The 12,586-nt window shown below is 42.7% G+C and overlaps 1 protein-coding gene across 2 annotated transcripts in view; it reads left to right on the forward strand.

The window, feature by feature from the left end:
- Nucleotides 1–12,586, forward strand: part of arfgef1 (ADP-ribosylation factor guanine nucleotide-exchange factor 1 (brefeldin A-inhibited)) — a 53,487-nt gene that overhangs the window by 21,975 nt on the left and 18,926 nt on the right. The window contains exons 5-11 of one of the 2 annotated variants that reach the window (XM_069666993.1): nt 553–732; nt 1,128–1,181; nt 4,038–4,422; nt 4,734–4,859; nt 5,713–5,960; nt 6,341–6,474; nt 11,237–11,471. In XM_069666993.1, the coding sequence (XP_069523094.1) occupies nt 553–732; nt 1,128–1,181; nt 4,038–4,422; nt 4,734–4,859; nt 5,713–5,960; nt 6,341–6,474; nt 11,237–11,471 (1,362 nt within the window). The remainder of the gene's footprint in view (nt 1–552; nt 733–1,127; nt 1,182–4,037; nt 4,423–4,733; nt 4,860–5,712; nt 5,961–6,340; nt 6,475–11,236; nt 11,472–12,586) is intronic. The other variant, XM_069666992.1, reaches the window with a different exon arrangement.

The following is a 12,586-nucleotide window of genomic DNA, read 5'->3' on the forward strand; positions in this document are numbered from 1 at the left end:
TGTTGCTACAAAGATAGACACAAAGATTTTATGTTGGTTTTGAATCACTCCTCATTGCCATAGCTTGATGCTAATGACAGGCATTGTGGGGTGAAAGTTTCAAACCCTCTTTAAACTATGAAAGCCTCTCAGACCATGAAATTTCATTCACAGATTTACAGTGCAATATGAATTGTAATACTGCTAAAACTGTTACAATAGGATTTTGTGGTGCTGCACTGTGCAGAAGAAGATTTCCCTCATACTTATGATCTTTATTTTAATAATTAAATAAAGAGCTATTGGAGTGCTAACCAGGTCCTGAGCAGGTAAACTCTCAGCCGGTCATGGCGATAGAGTCAGGGCTCTAGTTGACACTTGCATGTAAAGTTTCCAGAGTATTTATGAAGTAATACATGTGTGTGAAAAAGGCCTTAGAGACAAACTGACATTCTGAATACTGACAAGTATTCAAAAATGTTCCCATGGTTCAACAGAAAAACTACAAATTAACCTTGTCATAACAAAGTGAAAACGTGACTATTCAACTCCACCTTTGACCTCTTCTCCCAGGCTCTGCTGACGGCGGTGACCTCCCAGCACATAGAAATCCACGAGGGCACCGTGCTGCAGGCCGTCCGCACGTGTTACAACATCTACCTGGCCAGCAAGAACCTCATCAACCAGACCACGGCCAAGGCCACGCTCACGCAGATGCTCAACGTCATCTTTGCACGCATGGAAAATCAAGCAGTATGTCCTACCCTCTTATCTGGAAACATTTCACTTAAACACAAAATGCTATTTACGTAAATATCGCACAGAAGTGAGAGAGAGGGCGACTTCTCCCTTCAGCTATTGACACTAAACAAAAGCAAATGTAGCCACTTTTACACTCAAAAATCAGCAAGGTTGCAGTTTTAAAATGCTGCAACAAATTGGCAGATTTTGGCACAGAGTCAAATTGGGTTGTAATATAATGAAAGACATTATATTATTGTGGGAAAGTCTGATGTTTGCTTTGTGTCCAGAGGGACATTTTAGGTGTTGCCTTCAAAACAAAAGCTTGCTCTAATGTCATCTTTTTCTTTTTGAATGACACTTTTCCCCTCCTCACCTGCCTCCCTCCCTTCCTTTTGGACACATAGCTTACAAATCACAAGCTATCTTGGTCTCTGGCCTCCAGAAAGCGTGACCGCCAGGTAAAGCGTGCAGGACTGCCGTGAACTTGCCTGATCAGAACTCTTTAAACTCTTCTCTGTGTATCTGTGTTTGCGCATTACGCTTCTTTCCTCATCCATTCATGCACTCATCCGTTCTCTTCCTTTGCTCCTACACTGCACAGGAGCAGGTTATGCTGTGTAACTTTTTTCCACCGTATGCTTGCCGTGGCTTTTGTTGACTTGCCTACAAATCATTTCCCGCACCGATTTACATCTTAGTTAAGATCCACACCAGGGCGTGGTGAGTGTTTTATCGCAGGTCAACTCCGCCTGTTTCATTCCTGACAGCTTTGTGTTGTGTTTTGTTCCTCCAAAGGCTTAATATAGTTCTTCTAGAACAATGAGCGACTGGTATTGAGTCAGACGCAGACGGAGAAATATAAAGAAGCAGTCAGGGGTAGAGATAGAGAGACAAGGCACACTTTGAGGCAAAAGCCTATTGTTGTGTTGTGCTGCTGCACAGGGAGATCCACTTTCTGTGTGTGTGTGTAGATGGATCCTCCTGACTGCAGCTCAGCATGGTGTGATCATGCACACACACACACTGCCACACAGCCTCAGCCTTCACTATCCGACTGAGGTGGCATTTAAATAATGAGCTTAGTTTGTTTGTCCCCTCCAGCCGAGGTCGTTGTCTGTCTCGCTAATATTCAATACTAATTGTTTCATTGAGGATGCTGTGTTATTGAATCAGGTGCTTACATTTGAGTGTGACAATAGAAGCAGGATATTAAATTAGAGTGAAAGTTTTAAAACAAGACATAACAGGTTTAAGAAGTTTGTATATGTTTTAGATGTGAAATGCAGCTTTTGGTTTGTCATGTGAGAGAGATTGTATGATTGTCGCTTGAGGCTCAAAGTGATTGCTACACTGAGACACTGAGGCAGATTTATACTGTTAATTACAGGTGTTAATTTAAAGAGGGTGTATTATGCTGTTTCACATTTTAAGACTTGTGTACAATTTTACAATGTTGGATCTTCATACTAAGGAAGCCCTGAGCGGACATGCATCCATAAATTTTATTTACTCCGTTTAATCTAATAACGACTTATTTCTGGTCTTTTTTTCCGAGATCTCGACTTATTCATCTCGTTATCACGAGATAGCGACGCTGCACCCCCGTAACGTCATCATAACTCGTATCCCCAGAGCTGCAAAAGCACAACACAAACATAGAAACAGGCTTAACTTACCTCATTAGTGTTGGCAATGTCAGCATGACGTGTCCTGGTCAGTAATATCACAGTGAGCGGCCTGTTGCTCGGTTTTCTTGAGATAATGGGCCAAATTAATCCGTTCTAATCAAATCAGCTGATCAGAAAATCAGCTTTGTTATCCAGAGATAAAAAGAAATATAAGTCGAGATCTCCAGAAAACGACCAGAAATAACTCTATCTATCACGGTAAAACGGGGTAAATAAAATGTATGGATCAGGTCCACTAAGGGCTTCCATAGCAGACTAAACGTGGGTGAAGTTTCACATCTGTAGGTAAAAGTATGTTGGAGTAACTCCCTGGCTTCTCAGCTCAGTCTGCAGGCTGCTGTAAACGCCAGGTTTCACACAGTTTTTTCTACACTCTGCACTTTGTGACGTCACAGAGAGCTGGCCAATCAGAGGAAAGTGGGACTGTAGGGGTGGGGTTTCTTAAAAGGACAGAGCTAATTGAGTCGTTTCAGGCAGAGGCTGTATGAGGGCCCGCACAAAGCACCAGTGTGAGAAAAATGAGTCTTTTTTAACTGTAACTGATGCTAAGCTACTCCACAGAGTTAAATATGAAGCTTGAAATTAGCATAGTAACCCCCCTTTAAAGCTGGCCTCCTGTAGACAGAAGGATCTCCATCTATCACCACTGTTTTGTAAATGTGTCACAAATGTGTTTATATTCCATCTGTAACCTCACGTCTCTCTTCAGTTACCGTGCTTTTCCCTCCTCGAGTCACTCAAGTCTATAATTTGTTTTTTCTTTAACATTTATGCCCGACAAATCTACGAATGCACTTGGATTGAAAATGCACCATGGGCTGTTGTTAATTTATCTTGGCTGAGAGAACTTCCACTGCTTGTAATTGTTTGCTCTCTTTTCTTGGAACTTGTCTTGGTGTTTGCTATGAAATAGTGAAGTGTGTGACCTTGCATATAAGTGCATTTTCCCTCTTAGATCGGCAGCAGCGTTAGTTTCACTCTCCTCAAAATCCAATTATTATCGGAAATAGCAAAATATTCACTATCATCGCACATTCCTTGGGCTGGAAGCGTGTGCAAATGTCTTGTGACCCACTTCTACCTCATGGCCCACCAAGCTAAAGCATAGCAACACTTCCCAGTTCTCCATATCAGAAGCAGTGGTAACACACGCCAGCCATGACACATCAGCCAGGACACGGCTGTATGAGCCATTTTCCATCAGAAATGTAGTTTTCTGCCACCAGCCGACTGAAATAGACACACGAGCCAGCATGTATCGACTCCACAAAGTTTGTCTCATCGCTGTTTTAGTCGCATGTCCTACTTCTCAGTGAGCGCGTATTCATGTACATTTCCATGATGTATGCTGACACACTCAAGCTGTTAGAAAAAAATGTTTCCTCTTTGCTTAGACACCAGGAAGTGTTTGGGTTCAGTGCACCCACAGGGAATCTAGACAGGTTGTTCAAACTTGTATTTGCTGTTATGAGTGTGTTTACATAGTCCTAACCTGTCTTCTTTCTGTGTGTGCGTTTGTGTGTCTTGCACGTGCTTGTTCTTTGAATGCTTTTCTTTGTGCGTCCTTTCGGTGTGTGTGTTTTGGTTTGCTTTTATTTTTTTTGTACGCGTGTGTGCGTCCTCCAGCTGCAGGAAGCGAAGCAGCTGGAGCGAGAGCGTCACCGGCAGCACTCCCCGGTCACCCAGCACACCGAGCCAGACTCCCCGCAGCTCCAGACTCACATCCACCCGCCCGCCAAGGGTCCGAGCCAGGAGGCCAACGGGCCGGTCACGCCTCCAACTCCCAGCATCAACATCCCATCCACCCCGTCCACCCCGTCGACACCCGCCCCGGAGAGCAGCAGCAGGTCTGTGTCTGGGGAGCAGGAGGAGCAGGAGGAGCAGGGAGAGCAGGGAGAGCAGGGAGAGCAGGGGCCGGTGTACGAGAGCCCAGATCCTGAAAATGGATCGGATTTCTGCGTGGCTGAAAATGAGCAGACTGAGGCGGATCAGGCCACGACAGCAGCACAGAGTAAGACCACTTATATTAAAGATTTGTTTTAATTATTGTATTTTTTGCAATTGCAATGAAAGAGAAGAAATCAGCCTGAGTCAGTGTTTTCTGTTGCAAACATTTGATACCACATTCAACCCAACAACACTTCATCCACTGAGAGAGCTTCTGAAGGAGGATTAAAAATAGTCTGTCAGTCATATTTTAGGTTTATGCATGCTGGCCCAGAAAGCACCACGCTCAGCAGAACGCATGCTTTGATGCCCTCTGCACCTTTTAGTCAAAAGAGAGGGTGAGTGTTTTTCTCTTAAACTGTGTGTGTTGCTCAGATGCAGAAGCCCAGCAGCATCCAGAGGCGGGCGAGGAGGAGGACGAGGAGACTCCGAACTACGAGGAGAAAGCCCAGGAAATCGTCCAGAGTATTCTGCAGGAGGTGGTCAATACAGTTGCAGGAGGTGAGTGTGTTCTGCATGCAGTAGAACACATTAACAAATAGGGGTACAAAAGAATAGGTAACTGTCAAGTTTGTTGTGGTGCATTAGCTCAATTCAAGCACTTCAGCCACAGCTACCTCTCTGCTTTTTGTTCATGACAGCTCCTGTGAGATGTTTTCAGTTTACTGTCTGTTTGTGTGCTAGGTTTTGTCTGCAGAATATCAAATAACTGTGCAAAATGTAATGCAACTGACCCTAACGGTACATATTTAGTGATCCAGCAGAATGCAAACTCCTAACTTAAATGCATAAAGTAAGGACAAAGGTGCATTTAACTGATTAAACAAGCTGCACCCCAGCCAGCGAGAAGCGACCTGTGATTCCAGTCTGCTGCTTTTGTTCAATAAATAACAAGCACCTCTGTGGGTACAAAATGTGTCTGAAATACAAACTGTAAACCCAGCCCTCAGTCTGTTATTTTAGGTCAGGTCAAGCCCTCTGAAGTTCCCCTAGATGCTGACAAAAGAAGGAAAAGCACTCTGTCAAAGTCTGTTTTCTATGGCTGCAAAAAAAAGCTTTATTAACTTGCACACAACAAAGAATAGTGCTTGAGCTTCCTTTTTCAAATACACTTCACCCTTGAGCAGAAATTTGTCAAACAGGCCATAATGGTGGGGAGGAACATTGAACAGAAACAGCACTTTAGTATCCTCTTTAACCTGAAGGTCTCGCAAAGGCTGCTGAACATGCTGTTAGTGAATTTGTCACATAAAAAACATGTAGTCCTAACAAACAAAGTATCTTCCTATCAAGACAAATAATCAGCATGTAACGCTTGTCAATCCACCTCCTCCTTCTTCCATCATCACCACAGGACACTGCTTGGACCCCACAAACCTTTGCTCCGACACCAAGGAGTCTGCTGGCGAGAGCGAGCCGACAGAGTCGGAGCCGGCTGAAGCGGTGACGGAGGGCACCCAGAGCTCCCTGGAGGACGAGGTCACCCTGGGCAGCGACAGCGAGCACGTGCACGCTAACGGCATCCCCGGCACGCCTATTTCCGCCAGCTTCACCCCCTCGCTGCCTGATGACAGACTGTCTGTCTCGTCCAATGACACTCAGGTACAGGATGGAGGAGAGATTCTGATACGAAGTTTAAGATTTACTGGTTAAAGTAAGAGAGAGAAACAGCTGAATCCTTTTTTATGGGTTTAATAATCATGTGGAGTTCACACACACAACACAAAAAATATTAAATTCTTGTTGATGATGTAACATTTCGGCCCTGCCTAATAGCTCAGCTGGCTGAGTGTCAGAGGAGAAGGATCTACTTGATTTAATCAAAAGGAATAAGCTTGTATAAGCTTGTCAACACTCAGGCTTTAAGGACTTCTTATCATTAATCAACATTAAACAAATCTAATAGACCTCGAGGTGTATAATCTGCAGGATGTGAGTGATAGAAAATACACTAATTTCTACTATCTGTCTTGTTTTTCTAGGAATCAGGAGCAGCACCCGGCCAGCCACCAGGTGCAAAATTCTCCCACATCCTCCAGAAAGATGCCTTCCTTGTCTTTCGCTCGCTCTGCAAGCTGTCGATGAAGCCGCTGTCAGATGGACCGCCTGATCCCAAGTAAGCGGCATGCCAAATTGGGGTTGCACAATTATTTGCTTCTTCGTTTTTTGTTTAGTAATTTAGCTTTTCTTAATGAATTCACGCAGATAGTTTCCAAGTACACAATCATAAAGTGTGAGTGTGAGGAAACAGGGTGTAGTCTGACAGAGAAATAACTCAAGTGATGGTAACGGTGTTTGGATTGGTTGTGAATAGCTGTCCCTCCAGCAGTCACTCCAGGAGCTTTTACGCAACCTTGCAATTTGGGCCACTCTCTGAAAATTTGACCAATCAACCTATTTCCCCCACTGGTGTCGATGTGTACGTCACCTAATATTGATCTTCATAGGTCTGCGATGGTGTATAAGCATAGGAGAGTATCGTTAACTGTGCAGCTGCAGCGCTCTAACGAGGCTCCAGTGCGATCGTCTCCCTCTAGTGCGCTACCTGATCCAGCCTCTCTTTATTGAGAATCTATACAGTGAATCCATGATAACAAATCCAACACTCAATGTCTTCTTGTGGTTATTTATCCATGTTGAAAACTGTTAGAGCTCACACTTCTCTCCGAATCCTAACTTTCCACCAATCGGAGGCTGCGTTACAAATGTTAGTCAGTGTTGATCTCAAAGAGAGGTTGTATAGTGTAATGTACGGCGTCACCTATAAATGGTTTTATACAAGCGAAGCAGCCGAAATAACAAATACAACAGCTTGAATGTAATAATTAATGTGTAGATTCTTCTTTAGGTACATCGTCTTGCAATTGGCATATCTTTTACACATTTTATTACTGCAGCTTTATCCCAGTAACCGACAGTGCATGTTTAACGTGTTATACACAAAAAAAGCCTTAAAAAACATTGTGACTTGCATTGCAACTTTCTCAAAAATCTGCTGCGAAATCAGGCATTTCAGGCCGCAGCAATCAGCCTGCGAAATCCTGGAGGGACTGATATATTGTGAGCGAAAAGAGACTCAAGTGTACCTATGATTCACTGTGCTTATCTCTGAAGACCCCCGACATAAAAGATATTGCTGCTGAAATGAATCAACAACTATATTATTTTCAATTAATCATTTAAGACATTTTTAAGCATATTATTTTTTAAAAAAAAACCTTACTCTAAATGAGAATTTTTGACTTTTGGACTGTTAGTCTGACAGATTGAGCTAATTTAAACATATCACTATAGGCAACGGGAAATTGTGACAGATATTTGTTATTTATTAATGAAATCTTAATGACCAAACAAGTTCAAGAATGAGCACAAGTATTGTTTTGATAATGTGTTCTTTGTCATTTTGATTTTATCTCAGTTTTTGTTCCTAAATTCATCCACAGATGAAGCTCATTCTCTGCTTTGAAAATCTACATGTCTGTAGAAAGGCTGTCGAATCTGCAGAGTATTAGTATGTCTCCCCTCCCATTGCCTCGGTTGTTACTGTGTGTGAGTGTGTTGGGTTTAAGAATAGCCGTGACTCATGGTTTATAATGAGGATTGCTCCAGTGATAGCACCGCTGTGTGATAAATGGTGATGAAGGAGACAATGAGGCATCGCTCAGCCTTTTTCTGAATCACTTCCTGTTTTCATGAATCCACCATTTAACAGTTTCCTGTTTCAAAGCACTAGAAAGGGGTAAATAATGTGATTGTGCCATCATTCAGTATTTCTTCTGACCATGCTCCTGGTTCCAGAATAGAGGACTCTGATTGGCTCGTAGCTTTTGTGAAACAGAATTTCCTGCCTCTGGTTTTTGTGTGTAACTCAATTCACTCATTTTTAGTCCGTCTTTGAAAAAGGTTAAAAAACATGAATGTGCTACAAATGAAAGACGGAGTCTGATGAAGGCCATGCCAATTACCTCAGCACTGATGTGGCATGTCATTGGCAGACAAAAACCTTTTAGCCCTCTAACAAGGCTGTTTCACTCTCTGTCACACACACACACATACAGCACAGCACAGGCTGAAAAGCTTCATTATTATTACATTAACCATCAGAAACTGCTTCCTTTTATCCTCAAGGTGGATCAGAAGGCACAAATCTTTTCTCAAGAGGGATTATAATGAGACTTCTGCTATGAATTATGGAACAAAATGTACAAAAAGGTCCTCTGTTTGTATTTTCAGGGTTGTTTCAGGCAAAGAAACATAATATAAAACAATAGTATATTTCATAAATAAATTACCCTCTCTTGACCAGGGCCACATCAGACGCAAGGATTTGTCCTTCCTGTTACCATTACTTTGTGTGTAATCTCTATTTACAAATTCTACATAGAAATGTAGACACGTAGTAAGGGATGTGGATTTTAGGGATGGCAAGTCTGTAGTGGAGGGCAAAAGCAGACGGAACGTTGTGCGCCCTAATGACATCCCGGCTCCCATCAGCGGTCATCTGACAATGTTTTACCTTCTTATTAATCTCTATGAACAGACATCTGCAGCAAGTTCAGCTAACAATCTGCTCTAGATCCAAAATTCCTAAAACAAATTCCCTTGACGCTGTGTCACGAAAGCCGTTCAGTGTCTGGATTTTCCGACTTCATTGAATGCATCAGAAATGATCGATCCGACCGGATCCGACCTCCATTCAAAAACAAGCATTTTAAAAGTTCTTTTATTCCTGACAAAGCCTCATTTTTACTTTTTACTAATCTGCATCATGATGTTGTTATTTGCGGAAAGGTAAGACCCATTAATTAAAGTAAATCACATGAAAAACGGTTTCTTTTTCGGGTTCATATGGCAGTAGTTAGTTAGAGTGAAGCCTCTATGTGAATCACTAGGATCAGATGAAAGGGCTAGTAAGTACCCCATCCGTCCCGGCTGCCTGATCCGTTCTGCGCATGCTCATACTCGTTCCTGCCCGATTTGTACCTCACGCGTGAACGTTTGATGGCAGCAAGTCTTTTTTTTAATAACTTTACACAACATTAGAAAAATACACTACACTGCAATACAAATAACAATACGTGGTCGTTATTAGCCAACATAAAAGCACAGAAAGGTTGCACAACTGCTTTATTTTATTAACATTGACAGAACTCTGTATCATACATACTAATTAGCTAATTTGGTAAAACTAGTTAATTTGAAAGCCAACACAATGACTCAACTCTCTAATTTAATGTAACACGCCAATTCGACCGCCAGCACACGAACACACAGCTGACTTTTGTGCATGCGCAGAACGGATCGGGCAGCTGGGACGGATGGGGTACTGACAGGGCGCTCCTCCAGGGATCCATACATTATATTTACTCCGTTTTCTCATGATAACCAGTTATTTCTGGTCGTTTTCTCGAGATCTCGACTTATTTATCTCGTTATCACGAGATAATGACGCGGCACCACCATAACGTCAGATGACCATAACTCGTATCCCCAGATTTTTAAAAGCACAAACATAGGAACAGGCTTCACTTCCCTCATCAGTGTGGGCAATGTCAGCATGGCATGTCCTGGTCTGTAATATCACAGTGACCAGCCTGTTGTTTTGTTTTCTAGATGGCCGGAAAATTATCCCGTTATCACGAGAAAACAAGCTTTGTTATCTCGAGATAACGAGATAAGCAAGTCGAGATCTCGAGAAAACGACCAGAAATAACTCGTTATCACGGGAAAACGGGGTACATAAAATGTATGGATGCATGTCCGCTAAGGGCTTCCGTATTAATGAACCGAGAAATGACGGCATTTATTTTGCCGACATATCTAGAAGTGGAAAAATTTGCTTCACATTTGATCTGAAGACACGCTCGCTTCTCAAGTTACTAACGTCACTGTAAACAATCTAGCATGCGGAGAAGGAAGTCTTGACTGGAAGTCGTTTATCGCTAACCGGCACAGAGGCTAAATCGTCTCAAACGACAGCTGATGGGTTCTAAGATTGCTTTGTGTAAATGACAATGATATTCATATGAAATAATACTTTTTACAGCATCTCATAAAAAATTATATCATGAATATTATTTTTATATATATAAAAAAATATATTTCTACGTAGACGTTAACAATTTGAATGCATGTGCACATTTAGCCAGAAGTAGCACTTTTTGGGAGGGAAAAAGTCCATATTTTTGGCCACTTGAAGAAGAAGAAGTAGGGACACATTTTTGTTGTGCCACATAAATCCTTCTTTGTCTGCTCGCCAGAGATGGAAGACACTGCAGAGAGGCAGCCAATCTCAGCATATAAAGTAGCTGAAAGTATGTTTTTTTGAGCTCCGGTTTTTCTGTCCTGCTGCTGCAGAAAAACAGTTCAGACAAGCGGAGGCTCTGCACGCAGAGAGGCTTTGATTTAGTTGGCCTAGCATTTTCTTTGATGGCTGTTGAAGATCTTAACTCTCATATGGAGAGAGATACAGTGTGATGTGGTCTCAGTGTGCGATACACTTCAGCTTCTGTGAGGTGTAACTTTGTTGAAGGACAGATAATTTACCCAGAAGTACTTGGTTTTTGTGAGACTTCTTTATTGTTATTGCTGGATGTATTGTCTCTCTGAAATGTTAATGCGCATCAGATTGGACAGTGTGTTCCCAGAGTCTTGAGCAGATGGCGTGTAGTTTTATGTTGGAGCCAGCTTCATTCTCACAGGGCCTGACTACATACAATACAATATAAGAGCTAAAGATACAGACCGCAGCCTTCACTTAGAAATACACATATGCTCACTGAGTCATTCCTCTTCTACTCACAAGGCTGCGTTATATGCTGTCTTACATACATGGCAGCGCTGATTCAACATCCTCCTCTTCCTCCCCTCCGCCTCAGGTCCCACGAGCTGCGATCGAAGGTCTTGTCCCTCCAGCTGCTCCTGTCCATCCTGCAGAATGCCGGGCCCATCTTCAAGACCAATGAGATGTTCATCAACGCCATCAAGCAGTACCTGTGCGTGGCCCTGTCCAAGAACGGCGTCTCCTCCGTGCCTGAGGTCTTCGAACTCTCGCTCTCCATTTTCCTCACTCTGCTCTCCCACTTCAAGACGCACCTCAAGATGCAGATCGAGGTAACAAACTCACTTTTGCCTCTTTGATTTCAGGTTTTGTTGTCAGCATCTCAGACTTAAAGTGTAAAGGTTTGTCTGTTGTAGCGAACAACAATTTTCCTACTGACACTCTGACTAGACCTTAATGTGATGAATAAAACATCAACATTGTTTCAGGGATTTCTCAGGCTAAGGTCTTAACACACCAACGTAGTTTTTTAACAACTTCACTCCTACTACAGACACTCTTAGCTCTCTGCGACACAACAAACAGATACCTGCACTGGAAAGCTTTCAGTTTGATGTAACGGAGGCCGTACATACCAAACCACACACTGACAACTGCTGTCATTTATAAGCTGTGTGCTCTCCATGTGGTGTGCTTTTTTCATTTGGGTTTCATTTCGAAACAGAGGGAAGACCTGATGAACAAGTTGGCTTTGCACAGTTGCTATATTTATGAAAACACCCACCGCTTCTTGATGGGAGCGACTGTTTCACACCTTCTTCAGCCAACAGCCTTTCTGGGAAATTAAAGCCTTAAAACAGAAACATTGAGGAAGAGGGTGAAAAATATAAATAGCAACAGAAGACATGTTTAAAAGCGGCACTTTTAGTTTCTACCCATGTGCATCCCTTTCTAAATACATTTTTAAATATACAACAACTCACCCACAAAGTCCCAGAACCTGCCGGTTGTGTCGAAGTCTGTTCCCCCGACACATGCAGGAGGGATCGCCGGATATGTACCATATTGTTGTGTAATTTATAGTCTGATAAACAGTCATCAACATAATTTTGCTTCTTCTTTTTTCTTACATAATTCAGTTGCCGGTTAATGGGTGTCAGTTTTCTAATAGCAAAATTAACCGAAACTGACATCCCTACTCGCATGACCTTGATTGCTCTGTTGTATCGATTTGCCCTGTGCAACTCTGGAAAGATCAGACCCTACCTGTCAGAGCATGCAACAACTGCTGGTACAGGCTCTCGTAATATCACGACTACTGCAACACCCTACTAGCAGGCGGATACAGATGATCAGAACGCAGCAGCATGTCACTTTCCTGTTCATATCCCTCCACTGGCTCCCAGCTGTCGCTCGCATCAAATTCAAAACCCTGTCACTCGCTTAC

This window comes from Semicossyphus pulcher, unplaced genomic scaffold (assembly GCF_022749685.1).
Source record: "Semicossyphus pulcher isolate SPU_LCO1_2020_fin unplaced genomic scaffold, fSemPul1.0.p SCAF_18, whole genome shotgun sequence".
NCBI classification, from domain to species: Eukaryota; Metazoa; Chordata; class Actinopteri; order Labriformes; family Labridae; genus Semicossyphus; species Semicossyphus pulcher.